We start from the raw sequence: 23,980 nt of genomic DNA on the forward strand, positions 1-23,980 counted from the left end.
CAATGAAGACTGGAGAAATGATGCTGAAAATGTAGCTTTGCATCACAATAATAAATTACATTTTATAATATATTAAAATATAAAACAGTTATTTTAAATTTTAATAATATTTCACAATATTACAGTTTTTACTGGATTTTTGATCTAATACATAGTGAGCAAATTTCAAAAACATAATAAATTCTCACCATTACAAATAGACTTCATATAATCAAGTAGTTACCTGGTGCGTCCTTGTTGTCCTGTAGTTTATTTAGCAGCTCTGAGAGGGATTTTTTCTGGGCCTGAGCGATATAACTGAGATTCTCACTGTCCAGAAGCAGCAAGAACGCCTGCAGGTCTGAAACCAGCCGCGCCAGCACTGCAAAATCACAGAAATAATTCATTATGTATCAATAAACAAATCATTTTCACACTTATACCCCTTGATTTTTCTCTCTTTTCTTTGCACGTCCCATATTTTCTCTCAAACTGATACTGTTAATATTTATTTAATGGATGGATTAAAATTTTCAATGTCTTTGCCTGCAACTTTTGTAATTTAATTAGACGAAGGCATGATGACAAGTTTCCAAAAGCAATTTCAATTTATTTAACAAAAAGCAGAGAGTTTAAATCTGCCTTAAAAGTGCTGTAGTTGAAGAAACATCCAAATATGTCCAAATGCACATGAAGGGGAAAGAGCTATGTTATGAAGTTATGAATATATCTACATCCAAAATGAACAAACATGAATGCAGTCAGAAACTATGAATGCAGTCTGACTAACCTGTAATAGCTACATCTCTGTTTACAGGAGCGATCTGTGTTCAATTTATTAACCCACTCAAATAAACAGCCATGCTGATTGAATTAGGTGAGATTTTCAATCATTCCTTCAAGACGCAGATATTATGACCGAAGCGGAGGACTCCTAAACTGCTGATTTATTTACTCTCTCAGCTATATACGTGTGCTGCTCCATGCTGCTTTGCATTATTTATACTAAAGTGACTTTATAACAAGGTTAGAGAGCATTCCTGCAGCGGAAGCCATTCATCACATTAGACTCGTATCCACACACGCCGAGGCTTCAAGAGTCATTTCAATATTGAATCAAATGCATTTCGAACATCTGGAATGGCTGGAATTGTAAACAGTGCCTACAGATTTTCGATCCTGCTGTGATATTAGGTGACTTGAGGAGGAAAAGAGGCCTCTACCTGTTTTATAATGGTTTAAATCGAGGCCTGCTCTCTGTCTTGCCCTTATTACGTTGGCTACAGACAACCAGGCCACTGTTCGAGCCCTTGCCACAGTAAACACACACAGACTCCACACACTGTGTATATTACACAGACACACACATCAGTGGGCCTTTGTGCTGCTCTCAGTCCTCTCTCACTCTCTTTCACATCATTTGACACTTTCTCCCAGCCTGTTTCTCGAAGTCCATGCTGTTTGAGCAATGTTATTATTGCTCAAACTCAGAGACAGGCAGGTGTTTAATTAAATGCATTTAAAATATGTGACCCTGGACCACAAAACCAGTCTGAAGTGTCCATTTTTCAAAACTGATATTTATACATCACATGTAAGCTGAATAAATAAGCTTTCAATTGATGTAATGGCTTATTAGGATCTAACAATATTTGTCTGAGATACAACTATTTGAAAATCTGGAATCTGAGGGTGCAAAAAAAAAATCGATAATAAACTGATAAAATCGCCTTAAAAGTTGTCTAAATGAATCTTTAGCAATGCATATTACTAATCAAAAATTACGTTTTTATATATTTATAGTAGGAAATTACAAAATATCTTCACATCTTTACTTAATATCCTAATGATTTTTGGCATAAAAGAAAAATCAATATTTTTGACCCATACAATGTTTTATTGGCTATTTCTGAAAATATACCCCAGCGACTTAAGACTGATTTTGTAGAAAAGGTCACTCTGAAAGCATGCTAGTGGTAGGATACTATAGCAGGCTAACTGACTAGTATTTGCTAAGCTAGCAAACTAATCAGATAATGTTATTCTAATGCAGCAAGTTAAACGACTAACAGTAAAGCAAGTCGGAGGGAATTTAAAGGGTTAGTTCGCCCAAAAATGAAAATTATGTCATTAATAACTCACCCATATGCTGTTCCAAACATGTAAGGCCTCCTTTTATCTTCAGAACACAGTTTAAGATATTTTAGATTTAGTCCGAGAGCTCTCAGTCCCTCCATTGAAGCTGTGTGTACGGTATACTGTCCATGTCCAGAAAGGTAAGAAAAACATCATCAAAGTAGTCCATGTGACATCAGAGGGTCCGTTGGAATTTTTTGAAGCATCGAAAATACATTTTGGTCCAAAAATAGCAAAAACGACGACTTTATTCAGCATTGTCTTCTCTTCCGTGTCTTTGTGAGAGAGAGTTCAAATCAAAGCAGCTGGATTTCCGGTTCGCGAACGAATCATTCAGTTCACCAAATCGAACTGAATCGTTTTAAACGGTTCGCATCTCTAATACGCATTAATCCACAAATGACTTAAGATGTTAACTTTTTTAATGTGGCTGACACTCCCTCTGAGTTCAAACAAACCAATATCCTGAGCCGAGCCAGATAACGAACAATAGACTGACTCGTTCACAAGTGAAGAACCATTTCTGTCAGACGTGTCCGATGTGTCCGACGTGAACCGAGGAGCTGATGATACTGCGCATGAGTGATTCAGTGTGAAGAAGACCGACACACAGAGCGTCTGAACTGAACTGATTCTTTTGGTGATTGATTCTGAACTGATTCTGTGCTAGTGTTATGAGCGCGGGTAAACCGAAGGCTTGAATCAAGGGCAATCATCGCCAATGACGCCATTACGTCGAGCGCAAAAGAACTGGTGAACCGTTTTCTTCAACCTGTTTATTGAATCGAACTGTCCGAAAGAACTACTGGTGATCCGAACACCGATGCAACCGGTTCTTGACTCGTGAACGAGTCAGTCTATTGTTCGTTATCTGGCTCGGCTCGGTGTTCATCACAACAGTTCAGTCAATGTACTGTTTGAGTAAATGAATTACTCCGGGATATTGGTTTGTTTGAACTCAGAGGGAGTGTCAGACACATTAAAAAAGTTAACAGCTTAAGTCATTTGTGGATTAATGCGTATTAGAGATGCGAACCGTTTAAAACGATTCAGTTCGATTTGGTGAACTGAATGATTCGTTCGCAAACCGGAAATCCAGCTGCTTTGATTTGAACTCTCTCTCACACAGACACGGAAGAGAAGACAAAGCTGAATAAAGTCGTCGTTTTTGCTATTTTTGGACCAAAATGTATTTTCGATGCTTCAAAAAATTCTAACGGACCCTCTGATGTCACATGGACTACTTTGATGATGTTTTTCTTACCTTTCTGGACATGGACAGTATACCGTACACACAGCTTCAATGGAGGGACTGAGAGCTCTCGGACTAAATCTAAAATATCTTAAACTGTGCTCCGAAGATAAAAGGAGGCCTTACATGTTTGGAACAGCATATGGGTGAGTTATTAATGACATAATTTTCATTTTTGGGCGAACTAACCCTTTAAGTGAAAGTGAAGTGACATTCAGCCAAGTATGGTGACCCATACTCAGAATTTGTGCTCTGCATTTAACCCATCCGAAATGCACACACACACACACACACACACCCGGAGCAGTGGGCAGCCATTTATGCTGCAGCGCCCAGGGAGCAGTTGGGGGTTCGATGCCTTGCTCAAGGGCACCTAAGTCATGGTATTGAAGGTGGAGAGAGAGCTGTTCACGCACTACCCCCACCCACAATTCCTGCCGGCCCGGGACTCAAACTCACAACCTTTCAATTGGGAGTCCAACCCTCTAACCATTAGGCCACGACTTCCCCAAAGGGTTTAGAGGGTTTCCGCAGGCCATAGACAGAAGAAAAGTGCAAACGTGGCTCCTTATCCGAGGATGAGCTTTTATCATTTGCTGGCGAAAGGATCACAGGATTCAAACGGTGAAGTTTCAATGCATGTGTCTCATTGACTTTTCTTTAGAATCAAATCTCACTGAAACCTGCAGTCAATAGAAAATCAGTAGCTTTGACTAGAGAAAAAAAAATCTGTTTAAATAAGTACCACTGAGGGTCTCACTCACTCAATAAATATTTGCATGCACATGACATTTGCACCTATAGTGAATGATGCTTATTGTTATCATCCAGAACAAGGTTGGTCAAATAAAACACAAATGCATTTCGATACTTTTATAAACTTCTGAGCTTGAACAGAAACTGAACTTCTGGTCTGTGCAAACCACTGCTCTCGGTTCACACTGTCTGTTTTTTCCAAATAGGGTCCCAGAGCTGAGCATCTCAACTGTGTCTATTCTGAACTCAGTCCCATGTCTGCAGGGTGCAGTGGTGGTTTAGGGCTCCAGCTGTGGCTTCATCTCTTGGGAGTAAACATCTGAATTCCCATGGGTTTATACGGGGTCATGGGTTAGTACTAGTAGACATCTAACAATGCCTCAGCAGCGCAGAACTGTAACAAGAGCCATGAGAATGCAGTAAATCCCACCACAACTCATGTAACTTTCTCACATCCAGAAAAATAGAGGTATTTATAATATCTTTAAGAATCACTATATTACTATATATTACTAACAGATATGCAGGCCCTCATGGAATCTGCTGACTTTTTGCTGCTATTGTGTAGATTTTATCAATTGGTCAAAGACAAATTTGTAAGATAAAGTAAAAAAATTTTTGTCTTGACAAGACTTGCCTCAAATGTCATTTGGTATAACCATCAAGTTAAAAAAATAATGAAGTTTTCCTAATAATAATTTTTATTTATTAAAAAAAAAATTAGAAATGTAAAGGTGTTTTAAAAATATCTTGAATTATGAATTCGGAATTAATTAATAATGGTAGTCACACCATATTGTACATATTGTAAGAGATTTTTGTCTGTGTTTGTGTATAAAAAAAAAAAGTTTTGACATATTGTTATGCAGTTTAAAAATATTTCTTAGATATTGTAAATTTAAAAACATTTCAAATAAATCTTTGAATTAGGTTTTTATGCCATCAAAATAAATAAAATTAAAATAAATAAAAAAATTATTACTTTAATTTAGAAAATTGATTTACAAGAGGTATAATAAGTTATATATTATGTATAACAAAATTATGCATTTTATTTGATTTATATAAATGTTTACATATATTTATTTATTTGAATAAAAGAATAAATACAAAATTAATAAAAAAAAGACCATCTTGCCATCAAGCATTTCCATCGTGTGAACTTTGGCAGCCCTACTAATGAATTTACAAAACAACAGAATGTATATTATTCAGTAACTTTGGATTTTGCAAACAAAAATAAATATAAAAACTAATGAATGCAAATAAAAACTGTGTGAACGTACAGCTCAGTTAAACATCATACAGAAAATATTAAAAAGCAGTTTTTCGTCAGGAAACTGGGTCTGTAAAGGACATGGCAAAGACAGTAGCACCTGTTCCAGAAAGCTTCCTGTAAAAAAGAGATTTCTGTTTTCATTCATCGAACACACTGACCTTCAGACATGACACAGCTGGTAATAAGTGCTAACAGTAAAGTCATTAAGCAAACAGAGCTCCAGCCAGATGTCAATGACTGACTGTGACGGAGGCTCTCTGCCCTTCTCATTCTCATTCTCAAGGTCTCAGTCTTCACACTACCCTCTTTTCTTCTCCAAATCCACTATTTCTCACTGCCACACTGTATTGGCAACTTTAGACCAATTTACATTTTTGAGCAGATGATCAATGAAAGTCTTCATTTGCATTTGTGAGAATAAAAAAAATCTATATCATGTGTTATTGTGATATTTTCACATTTGATTCCTTTGACATTCCACTGTTTCTCATAGACTTGAGCCAATAACAACTGTCCGCTAAGAAGTCACCCCACCCTTTCTCTCTTGGTGCAGGAACTGTAAAATGTGTGGAGGATAAATATTGTGCATTGTTATAACATTGCTTCAAAGGTCAAAGAATCTAGCTTCTGGCTTCTGTTGAAATCAAACACACACAGACCCGAATCCTTTATCACTTCGAGGTTCTACTGATCCTTTGTTTCTGAAGTCTTTTCTTCACTCTTACAAATAAAGGTTCTTTATTGGCATCAATGGTTCCATGAAGAACCTTTGACATACATCTTTTTTTAAAGTACTGTTCACTGAAAAGTTCTTAAAGTAACCAAAAGTGGTTCTTCTATGGCATCACAGCAGAACCCCCCTATTGGGACATTTATTTTCTTAGGAGCAAACTACTGTACCTTGCTATTATTGTGGAGAACCTAAAGAGGAAAACCTTGACTTGATGGTACGTCTCGCTGTATGTTTCTAATTACTGGAACAGCCCTGACATCTCACACACTACTGGATACCAAACTGTCCTAATTATGTGGAATATACTGTATATTCTACAGATCCATCTGATTAGTTACCCATCACTGAGTATGTTTACATCGACAGCATGAATCTAATTATTTTCCTTATTCTGAATAAGAGAATATTATGATTAAGGTGTTTACATGAGTTGCTTTTAGAATATTCCTTTCATGTTTCTGTTTTACATGTTTTAATACACAGATTGATTAACGGCAGACGTCATTACGTTCCCACACAATGCCGCGGTTCTCTCCTTATCAGCATACAGTTTACGAAAGCTTCAAGTGCAGCTGATTATATGTCAGTTAAAAATCCTTCTTGCTTTTGTTTGCCATCAGTTGACCACTGCCGCGTAAATCCCCTGTGAACCAATTTCACACAAACCATCCATAAACTGTTTGACAAGGAAAATTAGTTTTACTGTGTAATTTCAATCTCGTTTTTTTAACCTTTCCTCTCCTTGACTGAACAGTAAAGAAAAATGGTTTCATTCTTTGAGAGTGTTTGCTTGTAAATCTCATAATTTCATGTTTGCATCTTTATATTAACAAAAATGTTTTGCATGCATGAGCTACAAACGATTAGCTTTTTTTACTAATCGGTGTAAAATATCAGCCCTTCATCTTATGTTCTCACACAACAGTAGCTCCATTCATATTCATGCAAACATGACTTCAGGCTCATTGTAGAGATGTCATGTTCTGTGAGGGGGCGAGACTACCCTCTGCATTTGATTCATTAGCAAAACTAATGCCCTGAGGCACATGGGCGTCCTCAACATTTCGGAAATGCCTCGAACACCCACTCTGTGTGTTTGTGTTGGTGGGGACACAGAGAGGCATTTTGCATTACTGACCAAACTGCTTCAAAACGGTATATAACCTCTGGTCAACTGATTTGACCCCTTGTTGACAGCTGACCCTTTTGTCTGACACAATAGAAATTCTGTCCGAAAAAAGAAAAATGAATGAGATCTCAAAGAGAGGTGCATGGTAACACACTAGTTCTCAGCACGATCAAAAGCAACCACAACAAAGACGCACTAGACTGCCAGAACCAATGGAAACATTGCTGTTTGTTAATTTCTAATGTTATGCAAATATTAATTAAAACTTAACTTTTTGCACTCTAGCAGTTGGCATGCATCTTGAGGAAGACCACTGCAGCCAGATACATCATGATACATTCTCAGTCCTGTTCCCTTTCAAGAGAACTTCGAACTGCATCCTTTAGGGGTCGCTATTGGCAACACCTCGTCGTGAACCGTGTCTGAAGCATACATTAAAAAAACACCAACGTGTTGGCCGGTGTCAGCCTTTGACGTAACTACCGGAGCGACTATAAACAGCCACCGGTAGAACACGTCATTCTCTTCTTCGTCTTCACTGACTGTTCTGTTTGAAACATGCATCTGAAAGAACTGGTAAGGGCGATCTTTCTCTGTCTATCATAGCGACTACTAGCAAGCGTTTAGACAATGTGTGCATCCGTGTCAGTGTTATTTGACACCTGATGACACACAATCTTTGCGTCATTTGTTTGGGTGAAGAGCACGCACGCGATATCTTTAAGGGGGCAATCTGCATGCATTGTGAGCGTTTTTTCAATTAAAAAGCTCCGCTCTCATTCGTCTCTATTTCCGGGAAAAAAGGGAAAAAAAAGGCAGCCATCTGCTTCCCGCGGTTCAGGACCCGCCGCTGCTGAGGCACGGAGGGGAATGAGCTCATAAGTATACATGTGGATCTGTCTGAAGGAGAGAGAGCCCCGGGAGGATGATGTTATATATTTAACACTTTCTGATCCTGAGGCTTCTGCTGGGTTTTCATCCAGGAAAAGCAGGAGATATTTGAGGATGGTGAAGAAGCAGAGGCTGAGCCTGAGCCTTCACAATTCTCCTGCCCTGCGTGTGTAGAGCTGTTGGAGGTTGTGGATTGCGCCACGGCAAAGATGCTAACAATGGCCTGTAGAAAGAGCTTTCTTTCTGACGGGGAGACATCCTCTCTTAATCTCCCTCCTTGCCATCTAAGCCCCTTCAAGAAATTCATCTCGCTTAAATGACAAGGCATACGTAGCAGCCGGTCAGGCAGTGGCTTTATTACACACAATGGTAGTGTATATCATATATCAAGTATATCAGACTGATCTATTAACAGACCTGGATAGAGGCAAGGGCCTTTTTCCTGATCAGGTAGCCAAGCTGCGCCGCACCACAGATCTCTCTCCAGGCTACCAAGCAGGCCACCTCCGCCATGGGCAGGACTATTGGGGCCATAGTGGTAGCGGAGAGACATCTGTGGATGAACCTGGCAGACATCAGGAAGAAAAAAAAGTGTCTTTCTTCTCTATGTTTAGGTTTCGCCCTCTGAACTTTTTGGTATTTCCGTTGAGACGGTGATCGAGAAGTTCAGGGAGACAAAGGTGTGCTCCGCTGTTTTCAGATCCTTCATTCCATGGTCTGAGACTGAACAACATAGGGGTCCTGGTGAGTCTCTGTCTTCAGATATACTCCGACTTCCAGAGCCTTGGTGCTCAAGTGTAAAACACAGGTTTGAATCTGCTTGCAACAGATTCCTCCTATTCCCACCCTAGCAATCCATTTAAAAAAAGTGTTAAGTACTGGTTTGTAATACAAGCTAAATATAATATATATATATATATATATATATATATATATATATATATATATATATATATATATATATATACACACATTTACATTTATTCATTTACATTTATTCATTTACATTTATTCATTTAGCAGACGCTTTTATCCAAAGCGACTTACAGATGAAGACAGTGGAAGCAATCAAAAACAACAAAAAGAGCAATGATATATAAGTGCTATAACAAGTCTCAGTTAGGTTAACACAGTACACGTAGCATGGGATATTAAATAATATAATAAATAAAAAGAAAACAGAATAAAAAATAAAAATAAAACAATAGAGCAAGCTAGTTAGAGGTCTTTACACATACACACACACACACACATACAATTGCATAATAAATGAAAAGAAAATAGAATACAAAAAGATTAGAAAGGTAGTTAGATTTTTTTTTCTTAAGAATAGAATTAGAATAGTGAGTGTTAAAGTTAGAGGATCAAATAAAGATGGAAGAGATGTGTTTTAAGCTGATTCTTGAAGATGGCTAAGGACTCAGCTGCTCGGATTGAGTTAGGGAGGTCATTCCACCAGGAGGGAACATTTAATTTAAAAGTCCGTAAAAGTGACTTAGTGCTTCTTTGGGATGGCACAATCAAGCGACGTTCACTTGCAGAACGCAAGCTTCTAGAGGGCTGTAGCAGAAATGAGTCGAACCGGACAAATTAAAGAGTCTATCAGAGCTGTGTGCATTGAAACGAGAGCCGAACTCCTCAGGAAGTCATAAATCAGTTCTAGTGCCACAAGAACCAAGCAAGATAACCAACCAACCAACTTGTTCACACAACAGCTTTCAACATTAACACCAATAGAACAATTATTGACAATTTTAATTCGAAGAAGAGATTGTCAAATTTATTGTTCGTGATTGAAATGCAACGCTGGACATCACATGTAAACCCAGGAGATCAAGTTAAATACTTGCATTGACTTCCCCCCCCAGCCAGTGAAACCAGACTGAAATTCCTAAGGGGGAAGGGCTTTAAACCTTTGTCTTCACAGAAAAGTCCCTTCGCCAGAGAATGGCAAAGAAACTGCTTTTTGTACATTATATATGGACCAGAATGAACTCAAAAAAGACTTATAAACGAATCATTCCATTGCTTAACTCCATATTCATTTATGTGTAACCCACACATTTGACTATCATGTATAATCACTTATTGTGTATGTCTTTTAATAACTATAGGATACATAGTCATGTCTAGTATTGATATAATCACATTTTCTTGCTTGATATTGTCCTGACAATCATTTATTTGTAAAATATATCATAATCATGTTATAGGAATCATGTCCAAAATTAGACCCTGTGAGGCAAGAACCACATGCTTGGTAAGATAAACAAATGATTTATGATACCCCAGACTCAAGACCATATCTGATTGGTCAAGGCAACATTTGAGGGGTGGCCAACAAGGAAGTTTAAATACTTTGGACACCATGAAATTTTGCTTTTAGTTCGAGCATTGCTTGTGCTATCAGTCATGCCTTGCTTTTAGTCTGCTTTTAGTCCCTTGCTGCTGCTATTAGCCATGTCTGTTTCTAGTCTCTAGCTATGCTTCTGCTAGCTTGTAGCATCTAGCCATGCGGTTTAGTCATCATTGTTCTTTGAGCGCGGTTCCAGCGTGCTTCGGCCTGCCTGCTGCTACTATGCCACGATGAGAAGGAACACAACCTAGTCTCGTCAAACTTTATTTCTTTTCTTTTTCCGTTTGAGAGTTTCATGTTCTGAGTTAAGTTTTGTAACGTCGAGTCTCCAAAGCCTGACCTCGGATGCCCGTTCAACTTCGACCAGCGCACACGACTCTGCACTTTCAGCCAACGCCCAACAACCACGGGCTTCCCAAGACGTCACTTCAGAGACTGAACTTCCAGCCAATCAGCGACACCGGGATACCCCTTTCAACGGGAGTCCCTTTCACAGGAAACGAAGGCAACGTATCCCCAGATATTTGTTGTGCTGGTGTATCTAATATAATTTTAGTCACATTGAGGAACTCAATGCAAGGGCTAATTACGTGATTGATGGTTGTTCATGTCTATGCAATTTAACGTATTGCTGTAAACTTGGAATTCCATATTTCCATTCTCTTAAACTCATCTTTCCCTAACTTTCGATCTTCCTGCAACTTGTGTGAATGTGTGTGTGCGTGTGTTTATGTGTTAGATTAGTTTATATGTCTTAGATTTATCTAATAAAGCCTTATTCATATTGAAAAGAGAAGTATCTTGTGTTTTGTGCTTACAAGTTAATGTCTTAAACTGCCGATCTTGTTACTGTGCTAATTAATAGTGTTTTCACTATAGTTTGGATATTAGTATCCAGCGCAGATTTGATGTTAAACGGCTCGTTCACTGAATCGCAGGGCGTCTCCGTGAACAGCCGTGAAACAGTGATTCTGTTCAAATTCCCTTTAAAATCTTAAATGATTCCCTCTGAGCTAAATTGACCTGTTTCCCTTACAGGGCACATAAGTCTGAAGTAACGAATTTAGGTAAATGGGTGCAGAGCCAGTGGTAGTTTTGTAGGCAAACATCAATGCCTTGAATTTAATGCGAGCAGCTATTGGAAGCCAGTGCAAATTGATAAACAGAGGTGTGACGTGTATTCTTTTTGGCTCATTAAAAATTCATCTTGCTGCTGCGTTCTGATACACACAATTCAAAAATGGTCTATAATAGTTTTTCACATTGTGGGTCATAAATGTTTACACAGATCTGAACAAAAAGTTTATGACCTTTTGCAGTAGCTTGTTTCGCATATTCAATCCCAATTACCTCTGAATATTATATTATCATTATACAAGAAATACAAAATCTGTACTTGAATTGACCAAAGAAAATTAAGGGTACTGCTGAGTCTAAATGAATAACCCAGAGATTCTGAGAGTTTTATTTAGAAGCACATTGTCACCATATCCTGTGCTTGCAATGTGATGGCCACCAAAGCCTTTCAAGAGGCACTGTGTTTGGAAAATGAGTAAACACAGAAAAAACACAGAAACACAGACATATACTTGCATCTAAATATGTTTAAACTGTACTATGGGGTGTAACCACACATTAACCAAACAATCAGACACACAGCCTGATGCCTCAACTCAAATCAGTGTTAGTTCGGTTACAGAACAGTGTCTGACTGACAAACAGCTCCATGAATACAAGCTGTGAGTTTTTTTATACAAGAAATACAACATCAGAACTGTTACGTTTGCTGGTATGTGAATGAAGGCGCACGAGGAAGATGATATACAAAGGGGTTCTTTTACTGATCGCAGGAGAACAAGGGCACATCCAACATAATACATAAACTTAACATCAAGATACAACATCACTACATTAATCACGGACCAGGAAGAACTAAACAGACAGGGTATTTAAGCACACAGGAGGTAATCAGGGAAATGGAGACAGGTGGGGATTAAACAATTAACAAAACAAGAACAGGAAAAAGAACGAATAAGGAAACTGAAAGACACTGAATGTAACAAGAACTCACTTAAGCTATGTTTTGAGCAGGGACATATTGGATTGAATGGTCTGGGCACAGATCTTAACAAACCACATGAGACAATGTGTGAATGAATATGACAAATTAATCCATTCTGGGGTGGATGTTATGCAATTTACAGTATATAATGGAGGAAAGAGAAAGATAGATAATGTGTGTGTGTGTGTGTGTGTGTGAGAGAGAAAGAGAGGTCACATTCTTATTTTGACCAATAGTGACAGAACAGGGAAGAGGGAAAAAAAGTTTGTTGGAAAATAAATGCATGACCGGGCTAGAATGATGTAGCTAATAATTATATCTCAATATATTCTCAGTCTGGTTTTCTTCTGATTCTTAGTTGAAGGACAACAGAGAGTCTTCAGAAATACTCTGACTTTCTAAGCCTTGGTGCTCAAGTGGATAACGCAGGTTTGAATCTGCTTGCAACAGATTCCCCCTTTCTTCCCGACTGTCATATCTCTCACCCTTGCCATCTATTACCAGACATGCAAACATCCAACTGTCAAGGGTTTCTTCTTTTAAAGTATTAACTGAACAATATATAAAAAAAATGATTAACTGAAATGATTCAAATTCAAACCGTGTTGTTTAATATTATATCAGCAAATACAATAATTTTGAAGATTTAGCAAATTTTGCATATATCTTCTAACTCTGATTGTGATTATGGAAAATGTCAAGAAATAAGTGCATAGAAGCTGAACGGTAATATTATCAATGATGTCAGTTTTGTTTCTCAACATGGTTTTTGTTTTCAGAAACAGAAAAGAGTTGGGAGGAGCTCATTTACTCCTTTACACCGCTGCTGGTGAAATTAGCACTGCCCTCTGACCTTTAGGGAAAACTGGAGGACTACTGTTCAGAACTACACGGCTACAACAACAATAACTGTCATGACAAAAATTCAGCTCTGAAATATTCAACACCTTTCTATCTTGTGGAGTTATGAACGAGTTGCTAAGGTGTTTTTAGAAACCAATGATCTTTACAGGGGTGATGTAGGTCAGCAGAAGGTTGTAGGTTCGAATCCCTTTGGTACTGATTTAAGACATTCAGGTAATGTACGTCACTTTGAATAAAAGACTCATTAACTGCATTAATATATGTTAATGAAACTGGAGACTTATATGAGAGTTAAATGAGACAAAACTGGTATTAAAACTATATACTATCAATCTGATTACTAGCCCAGTTAGTGATTAGGCTACTAACTGCTGGTTTATCCAAGTGTGTGTGTAGATGATATGAAGACCATCTAATGTGGCCCATATGAAGCTGTGGCTAGTGCACTGTCCTCAGACTCCCTTACAGAGATTACACGCTGATGTGAAAACAGTGAAATACCTTTCTGCTTGTCCATCGCTGGAAGTGCTCAAAGCGTCCAAGTGAACTGTTCTCGTCCGCTTCCAGAGCTCATCGCGGAGTCTGTTCCTGGATCTGAAAACGAATTTAAAGTGGCTTTCTGTTCAGTTCGAAGTGAATTAGGCGAGAGTTGCGGGTCAGGCGACAGACAAATAACAGCGAAACTGTCCAAGTAAGCGGCATCTCTCTGTATCCCTGGACTCTCCGCCTCCAGATGCGCGTCTGCAGGCCGCCTGTACAGCAGCTCCACAGCGCCACCACGCGGACAATTCATCCGGGTGAGACAGTAAATGTTCAATTCATTTATAAAGGTCAATTTAAAAATATTTCATTTTATGAATGAAAACATGAGAAAATCCGTGAGAATACATAGGTGACATAGTGATGGAAAAATATAAGTTGGAGGAACTTTTACATTTCAGCAGTGGGAGTAACTCATTACGAGTAACTCTAGTTTTGTTATAAGATTACTTCTCCAAGAAACTAATAAAGAAACGCTTTTAACTTTACTATATATAATATGAGATACTTTGTTTTCCCATTTATTCACTGACACCTCTCCCGTTGAGAGAAATTGGGAAGTATTATTAATTTCACTTCTGATGTGAAATGGCATTTACAGTTACAAAAAATTTTACTTTCTGATTTTTTTGTTCATAAAAATAAATAAGCAAGCCCAGCTCAGGTGACAAAAAGTAACACAAAAGTAACAAAAATGCATTACTTTCCATAAAAAGTAACTAAGTAATGAAATGAGTTACTTTTTCGAAGTAACGCAATATTTAAAGTACTACTGTACAGGGCATTTAGAAAGTATTCAGACCCCTTCACTTTTTGTCAATTTTGTTAAGCAATTCTGCTTAAGTTCCTGTACTTGCTTGTAGCAGCAGCAGCAATAATCTACAAATACAACAATAACCAACAGCAGAAGCAATACAGCAACAGCGTAGCATATATATATATATATATAATATTTTATAAGTAACTTTCTCTAACACTGTTTTGTTAGTTTGAGTTCATTCAGGAAAGAAATTGCAACGTTCATTTGCAAAGAATGTAGAATTTTCTACTTAAATAATTTAATACTTTACATACATGAAATGCTTACATTAAAAAAAAAAAAAAAAAAAAAGCTGATCAAAAAATATTTGCAGGGCATATTCAGAAGTTTCTTCAAGGTAGGCTTAATCACATTTTCAATCAGTAAAAAGCAGACACTTAATGCTGTTAAAAACATTAACTTTATTGAACTGAATATTCATTCAAATTATTTGTTAAAAACATTAGTGAACCACTAACAAATCAAAATAATGCAACAACGCTACCACTGCAATTATTATTAATAAAATCATAACAATACACTCCCTTTAATAAATCCATTTTATTTATATTTTTTCCCCATTCATCAAACTTTCAAATAAAAAAAGTAAAGAAGAAAACCACTATTGATGAAGTAGAGAAAAATGAGTAAATGTTCATATTTTGAAAATTTTTCACATGAAAATGGTCAGATGCATTGTACATGTGAGTTAAAAGAGCATATTTTCTTATTGTAAAAACATTCATCATTCGAAGGTGTGGAAGAGTGAATCAAGTGCTTTAGGATGTAGTAACGCAGAAAAAAAAATTCCTAACAAAATGCATTTCATAAAGAAAGCCTGACTTCTGAAGCAACACATATTTCCAGAGCAGAAAAACACAACCTTAAGCTTCCACTGTAAAAAGTCATGACCGATAAGTAGCATAAATTCATGATTATTGTGAAGATCATTTGATCACTGTGAGTTTGTGCGCCTTCCATCACACAAGAAAACATTTTAATATGCATTTCTCTCGCCAGCAGAGTCACACATTTCATTTTGAGCAGTACTTCTACAAAAATGAATTTGAAATGTCTATTGCTGTACTTCTACTGCACATTCTCAAGATGATATACATGTTGCTTTTTAGCGATTGTTTTGTTCTGATTCCATTCCTGTTGTGTTTTGTGAGGTACAAACTCCGGATTTAAAGCATGCACTCGATCCAAGCACTTCATTTGGTCATTAAAGTAATAAAAGCACAGAAGTGAATATTTAATACTGATGTGGGCAAGAGGAATATCAGTCACTCAGAACACACTTGGAGATACCTTTCAAATTACACTTGGGTTTTTTTTTTTTATTTTAAAACAAACAATTAAAATGAAATAAAAATCATATGACTTATTTTATACATTCTATATTATCATTCCATAATCACATTGATTGAATTAATTAATTCATTTAATATATACTGTGTGTGTGTGTGTGTGTGTGTGTGTACATGTATATGTATATGTGTGTGTGTGTGTAAACAAGATGTGTTAAATAATATCCTGTGGGTCATGACCAATGAAATAAAAATAAAAAATCACATTCATGAATTGAAAAGAAGTCAGTTGTTAAACTCTGAATTCTGCTCAACCCTGTCTCTGTAAATATATAGAAAGCAAAAACCAGGGCTGCAAAATCCATCCATCAGGCTCACAGCGACCATCAGGTGCTAACATCTGAAATCCCTTTACATCCTAACCTTTCCTTATCCTATAAAACAGGAACACTATAAAAAAAACATTTCCATCTGTCAAGAACAAAAGAGGAAAGAACCAAAACAGTAAAGGTGCTTTAAAAGGCAATAGCAGCAAAATGTGAAGGAGGGGGAGAATAAGACGATAGGAAAGAGTGAGCGAGTGCAATGTTTGATCAATACATCCTGCGGAAGAGGAGAAATATTGATCACATGCCCAGTTCACAATCCATCATCACTGAAGAAGAGCAGGACACATTTGCCCTGCAGGATTCAGACGTCTCATATCACACATTCAGTAAACTCTCACTCATGTACAGTAACTCTTATCAGCTGTTGACATGGGAATTATTGTTATGCCTGTATGTTGTACCGCTGGTATTTGCATCAGTGGTGTTCAGGTGTAAGCACTGAGGTGTGCAACATGTGCGTCTCGAGTCTCTACTATAAATTCTACTCATTTCTAAATTATCAGCAATAGCTGATTTACTGAATTAAAATGCACTGAGCTGCTTTTACAAATATGAGCCAATGACAAATAACACTGTCCAGCATAAAGAATATATATTTTTTTATTTTTAATTTTTTTTATTATTATATGTACAAATATGATTCATGAAAGAAATTTCATGAATTATAATTCGTAATTGTAATGAATATTTTGCAGTTACACCAACTATGGCATCATAAAATTTGTTTTAATTATTTGATATTTTATTAATTTCTATTGTTCAATAATAATTTCCATTTAGAATTAAGTTTTTTATGGTTAGACTACATGACTTTTTTATATTTCATCCTTTTTTTGTCTTTATATCAGGATAGTTGTGTTACCATGACATTTGTTTGGATTTTCATGAATTTAATTGTGCATTATAATTCAGAAGTGAAAATCATGCTCATCATAGAAGAAGTGCATTCAAGTCTTTGCTTGTATAACTGAATTATTAATCTATTTTTACCTAATTAATAAATCTGAACAAAAAATGTCATTGGCCCATATTCTAAAGGATTGTTCATTCATGCGCAGCACATAGAGGCTGGAAACTGTGGCAGTGATTTTAACTCACAGGCTCGTGTTGGTCTATCTGGATGTCAGGATTTTGCCTGCTGAAATAACTGATTCATGTCTGCTTCATATGTATTCACAGCATTCATATCTGTGTATATCATTATAGCTTCACTAAGCACACACACAGAAGGACTTGCTAACCTCAGTGAAGTCCTGATACGTCATCAAAGACTGTTAGCTGCAATAAGATATGGGGCTTATCAAACGATAGTGATAACTGTTTTTGCTTTGTTTGGCTGGCTCTAAAATCCCATTCCTCATCTTTCCTTAACTTGCATCGCCTGTACTGTTTTCACACGCGGAAGTGCAGACGTGACAGTGTTTGTAAAAGAATGTATTTCTCCGACTACTAGAAGAGAGAGACTTTCTTTTTCAGGTCGTTCCTCTTCCAAAGGGAGAGTCGGTCGAATTCCTCACTGGACATTCCAAAGACATTCTGGAATTCCTCAGGTGACAGGTGTCTCTGGAGAGAGAGGTCATGTGGTGAATATATGCCAGCAGAACAGTGCAACAGGCTAAAGTGATGAGAGGAGCAATGTGTACCTCCAGTCTTGTCCTGTCTACACCAGGAGGGAGTTTGTTTCTGCCTCTGTGAGTCACAATGAGCATCTCATACGGGTAAATCTGCCCAAATGAAGACACAGATGGTACAAACACATGTAATATGAATAAAGCTTGAATGAAACTTGGATGAACACAAATAATCTTACTAGTAACCTTTAGTTCCAGCATACTAGGGAGTGAATTCCCTCTGTCGATCCTTCTGCTTTGGGCATCTCCATTCTATAAGAGAGAGGAGACCCCTGTAAGACCACAGACCACTACTGTGATTTGAGCAGTTATTAGGAAAGTCTAATTGTAAAGTGCTAGAAAACTGCTGAGAATGAAGGCTGAACCTCTAATATCTTTGATTATATCTGAAATGCTAATACTGCTATCGTCTACATATAATGAATGGTTTGTATCATAGTATTCATCACTTGTAAATTTGTTTGAATAAAAGTGTCTACAAAATGAATGCATTTATTTTGTTAATCTGGTAAGCATATATTTATTTTAATGTTAACTATTACATACCTGGAAATCTGTAAAAAGAGAGAGAAACAAATAACAATACAATGAGCAGGAGGTACAAAACATGGCAAAGATCTGTTCTATTGAATTCAATTCAATTTATATTCATTTAAAAAGATGAAAACAGATTACAACCAAACAATATAATAAAAAAAATGACTCTTTGCACTTGAATATAATAAAATAGAATAGAGCAGAACAGAATTATGGCTCTTAATACTGGAACTCTGGTTGTAGTATAAATAAACATGACAAAAAATACTATTAGAATAGAATAGAGATATGTTCTCTCAATATTTGAACACTACTCTGATTAAATGTTAAATAAACATGTTAAATAAAAATGATCTGAAATGAACAGCAAGACATTACTGGAACTCTAAATTACTATTTAGAATAGAATAGAATAGAATACTGGAACTTTGATTGTAGTATAAAATAAACATGACAAAAATTACTATTAGAGTAGAATAGAATAGAACAGAATTGTAGCTTTTAATACAGGACATTTGACTGTAGTATAAATAAACATGATACAAATTCTTATTAGAATAGAATAGAATAGAATAGAATAGAATAGAATAGAGATCTGTGCTATCAATACATGAACACACTGATTAACTGTTAAACATGTTAAATAAAAATGATCTAAAATTAACAGAATAACAATACTGGAAGTTTAAATCACTATGTAATAGAATAAAATAGAATAGAATAGATTAGAATAGAATAGAATAGAATAGAATAATGGCTCTTAATATTAGAACTCTGATTGTAGTAAAAATATAAACATGTCAAAAGTTACTATTAGAGTAGAATAGAATTATGACTTTTAATACTGGAACTCTTTGTAGTATAAATAGAATAGAATAGAAATGTAATGTAATAATCCCCACACTTACTTTGACTCTCTTTATCAGTGTTTGAAGAGGAGAACTCTGCAGACTGGAGCTGTAACAGACGAACACCAGACTAATTCAATCAGTCTAATCATGGATGGATCTCACAAAGCTGACATATCAAAACAGATTTCAGTTTCTCACCCTAGTCAGGCCAGTCTTAGTGTAGGAAGGGAATGAGGGGGACTTGGAGGCTGTGTAAAAGATATGAAGAAACATGTTAATGCACTGACATAATAGCATTTAAGGGTAATGATGCTGAAGCCAACATGTTGTCTATTAGTGATGTGTATCATATAGATGCAGCACATATGTATCTCCAACCAGAAGGGGCCACTATAAGTACAAGGTCAACTGGCTTTTGTGTTTAATTGGAATTACATCCATTTTCAGTATAAAAGAATAAAGAGTATAATGCAGTAATCAAAATGGTTCAAATTGAGACACTGAACTTTACTCTAGAGAACGATAAACACTAACATGATTCAGATGATTCGTCTGCCATGCATAAACTCTGACTGCAGGTGGAAAGACTGACTCAGATGTCTCTGTGTATCTTTCTGTTTTGTTTTTTCCTAATCAGACAGTTTTGTGAAAATCACAACAACACAGTGACGACACACAAGCACATGCACACACACAAAAACACTGAAATGTACCCAGATGCATGTGTGTCCTGTCGGGCAGAGACCGTGTTTTCCTTCGGACAGGGGCCGATCTCTCAATCTCCTCCTTCAGTATCAGTTTTCCTAGATTGGACTGAATCTGTAATGAAGAGAGAGAATGAGAGGTGAAGAGGGAGTTTGAGGGGTGAGGTGGACACTGAAACATTACACCCAGGCTGAGAGACTGAATTGATCAGCTTGGCTCCCTGTTTCGACATGAAATGCAAGAATCCCTGAAGATTTGGCCTTTATTTGAAACCAGCTGTGGCCTTCACTTGAAGGTCGAGTGAGACAAAAGATCTCACAAATAAGAGCAAACCCAATAAACCTCGGTTTCTGAAGAAAATAAGGTTTTAAGAGCAGCAGTTTAGACAAAGATTAAGAAAAACAAAGATTATTTCTTTAAAGAGCTCCATATTTTTTGAGTTTTTGGTGTAGATGTAATTTCTAGATATACAAGTAGTTATTAATAGCTGGACATAAAACCGCATGTATACTACTGTTTAAACATCTGGAGTCAGTAAGAGTCTTTAATGTTTCTGAAAGATGTCTCTCATGATCGCCAATGCTGCATTACTTTGACCAAAATACAGTACAAATAGTTTAAAATAACTGATTTCTATTTTGATACATTTTAAAATCACTAAAACTAGTCATCAATTTTAGTGATGGTTTCAAAGCTTAAATTTCAGTCTTCAGTGTCACATGATCCTTCAGAAATCATTTTAATATAAGAAATATTATGTCGAAATGGTAAAAACAGTAATGTTTTCTCTTTTTTTCAGTGGAAAATGTAATATATTTTAACAAGTTTTTTTTTATTAAAAACAGCATTTGTTAGATTTTTTATTTTGATACTTTATAAATGTCTTTCATGTCATTTTTGATTTATTTGATGCAGTCTTGCGGAGTAAAATGAATACCGTATTTTTTGGACTCTAAGTCGCACCTGAGTACAAGTCGCATCAGTCCAAAATTCATCATGATGAGGGAAAAAACATAAGTCTGGACTGGACTATAAGTCGCATTTATTTAGAACCAAGAACCAAGAGAAAACATTACTGTCTACAGCTGCGAGAGGGCGCTCTGTGCTGCTCAGTATAAGCTACAGGAGCACTGAGCATCATAGAGCGCCCTCTGGTGGCTGTAGATGGTAATGTTTTCTCTTAGTTCATTTCTCTCGGTTCATGTTAAATTAATTTTGATAAATAAGTAGCACATGACTATAAGTCGCATCCAAACTATGAAAAAAAGTGTGACTTATAGTCCGGAAAATACGGTAATTCCTTTAAATAATAATAATACAAGAATTAGGGAAATGCTATTTCCAATAGTTGAGCTGTAAAACTGCATGACATATCTCAGTTAACAGATAAACACCTTGTTGAGCTCCTGTTTCTGCATCTGCCGAAGTCTCCACATGTCTTCAGACAGATCGCTGTCATCATACGTATCATCCTCCTCACCCTCCTCTTCCTCAGCCATCTTGGATGCCACATTCTTCCTTCGCTCTTTCTCTGTGGTACAAACACATGAGTGTGAGATGAAGAAGTCAGTGTCCAGACTACCACATCATTAAACTGTGCCTTAATACTAAACACTGCTTACATCTGCATGTGCTGTTAGCATCTAGCTAAACGAATTACAGCCCAGAGGGAGTTTTTGTTTCTTATTTGATACATCAGGCCTTTATGGCGTATGATATAGTGAGTTTGTGATGATGTGCATCACCTATAACAGCTAGCGAGGGAGGGCAGGGCCAGTAGTCCATCTCTATCTTAGCGGGCTGGTTGGGGTCTGGAGGTTGTGCGGCGGGAAACTTTGACGACTCGATGATTAAATCCATCATGTGTTTACTGTGTGGAACGGCTGCTGAGACATCTACATTCATTCAAACACAGACACATGCTCAGAATGCCCCAGAATTACACCATTACACAAGAACAGTGTTGATGTGTCATACCTTGTTTATATATTGGTGGCTTCTTGTATATATTGGTTCCATTGTCTGGGAGGAAACGTGAGGTTGATTTGATTAGTTTTAGAGTTTGGTGTCGACTGATGTTTGCTGGCTGTGTTTGTGAGGTGGTGTAGTACCTAACCTGGCCTGTGGAAGTGCTGTTGCTGGTGTGGGACTTTAGTGCTGACGGTGATGCTTTTACTCAGCTGTGTGGACGCTGGAGACGAGCTGCCTGATGACTTGGGCTCTGACCAATCCCTCTGATAGACATCCTTTGATAGACTGCTCTGGAATTACATTTAGAAGGTCTGTGTGATTAAGACTCATGCAGAGAGACTCTGAAATAGTTAGTTTGGTCCTTCAACATGGTAAAATAGCTGGTGTGTTATGACTTCAACACTGGGATTTTAGAATTCAGATCTGATGTTAACAAGTGTTTTCATTCAAAAACGTAGAGAGGGCGAATTCCAGACTTTCCTTCATATTTTTTGTTTCTATATTTATTTATCTGGGCTATATGTATTTAGGAAAACCTTGAGCATAATTAAGTCAAACTGGAAATAAAATATACAGTATTTAAAACTGTAACTTTTATTAAATCTTGGGAAGTAACATGTTAAGTGGTGGCAGCAGTTGACTTTTTAAAGCTATTTCAAACAAAACTATTTATGTTTTACATTTTATACATCCATTCAAACATTTGGGATCAGAGAGTTTTTAAACAAATATAAATCAGACTCTTTATTCAGCAAGGACATAATAAATTTACCAAAAGTCAAAAGACTTTTTATCTTGCAACTAATGTTGCAAAATATTTCTATTTCAAATAAATGCTGCTCTTTTTACTCTTTGTTTATCAAAGAATCCTGATTATGGCTTCTACAAAAAATATTACGCAGCACTATTACACAGCACAACTGTTTTTAACATTGATAAAGATCAGAAATGTTTCTTGAGCAGCAAATCAGTGTATTAGAGTGATTTCTAAAGGATCATGTGACACTGAAGACTGGAGTAATGATGCTGGAAATACAGCTTTGCATCACAGAAATAAACTATGGTTTAAAATTAAAATTTAAAATTACAGTTTTACTGATTTTCATGGACATGTACTATGCATCTTACCTCTGGAGATAGAGGAGGAGAGATTGAACGAGGAGATAATGACCTCTAGAGAGAGAGAGAGGGAGGAGAGAGAGAGAGAGAGGGAGGAGAGAGAGAGAGAGGTCAGCGGTTGGCAGTGAGTGAGATACCCAGACATTTCCACAGACAGCTTCAACAGATTCCATTACAGCTAAACAAAAAAGGAAATTACAGTGGGAGAGCCGAGCTAACATGGCATGTGTGTGTGTGTGTGTGTGTGTGTGTGTGTGTGTGTGTGTGTGTGTGTGTGTGTGCGTGTGTGTGTGTGTGCGTGTGTGTGTGTGTGTGTGTGTGTGTGTGTGTGTGTGCGTGTGTGTGCGTGTGTGTGCTGATTTCGAGCCAGACGCTCTGATGGTGAGACATCACACCCAGCAGGAAACTAACCAGTGAACACATCACACACGCTGACAGACAGAGTGTGTTACAGAGTTAAAGTCTGACAAATCAACAAACTGTCAGATCTTATCACCATCACATACAGAACTACCAAATTTTGCTATAGGTTTGATTGCAACATATAATAATTGCTGTTAATAATGTTCGTCGTCTGTTTGATTTAATTGATTTCCACCATATGTACATTAACTGACAGTAACCACTGATAAGCTAATACTAAATAATAAATATATTGTAGAAAACTTAATTTTCTGTAAAGCTGCTTTGC

General features: G+C 36.9%; 2 protein-coding genes across 2 annotated transcripts in view; both read right to left on the bottom strand.

Moving 5' to 3' along the window:
• The window catches only part of LOC128018336 (actin filament-associated protein 1-like 2), a 44,980-nt gene extending 30,851 nt beyond the window's left edge, over positions 1–14,129 (bottom strand). The window contains exons 1-2 of the mRNA XM_052603791.1: positions 13,939–14,129; positions 224–361 (exon numbers count right to left, since the gene is read on the bottom strand). Coding sequence (XP_052459751.1) covers positions 224–361; positions 13,939–13,954 — 154 coding nt within the window. The 5' untranslated portion in view covers positions 13,955–14,129. The remainder of the gene's footprint in view (positions 1–223; positions 362–13,938) is intronic.
• A 1,049-nt stretch (positions 14,130–15,178) lies between these two features.
• The window catches only part of LOC128018109 (dematin), a 31,863-nt gene continuing 23,061 nt past the window's right edge, over positions 15,179–23,980 (bottom strand). Inside the window, exons 6-17 of the mRNA XM_052603482.1 lie at positions 23,299–23,343; positions 22,316–22,460; positions 22,177–22,221; positions 21,945–22,094; positions 21,594–21,730; positions 20,208–20,313; positions 19,693–19,742; positions 19,459–19,600; positions 18,653–18,660; positions 18,293–18,358; positions 18,119–18,199; positions 15,179–18,038 (exon numbers count right to left, since the gene is read on the bottom strand). Coding sequence (XP_052459442.1) covers positions 17,925–18,038; positions 18,119–18,199; positions 18,293–18,358; positions 18,653–18,660; positions 19,459–19,600; positions 19,693–19,742; positions 20,208–20,313; positions 21,594–21,730; positions 21,945–22,094; positions 22,177–22,221; positions 22,316–22,460; positions 23,299–23,343 — 1,089 coding nt within the window. The 3' untranslated portion in view covers positions 15,179–17,924. The remainder of the gene's footprint in view (positions 18,039–18,118; positions 18,200–18,292; positions 18,359–18,652; positions 18,661–19,458; positions 19,601–19,692; positions 19,743–20,207; positions 20,314–21,593; positions 21,731–21,944; positions 22,095–22,176; positions 22,222–22,315; positions 22,461–23,298; positions 23,344–23,980) is intronic.

Source organism: Carassius gibelio, chromosome A8 (genome assembly GCF_023724105.1).
Source record: "Carassius gibelio isolate Cgi1373 ecotype wild population from Czech Republic chromosome A8, carGib1.2-hapl.c, whole genome shotgun sequence".
NCBI classification, from domain to species: domain Eukaryota; kingdom Metazoa; phylum Chordata; class Actinopteri; order Cypriniformes; family Cyprinidae; genus Carassius; species Carassius gibelio.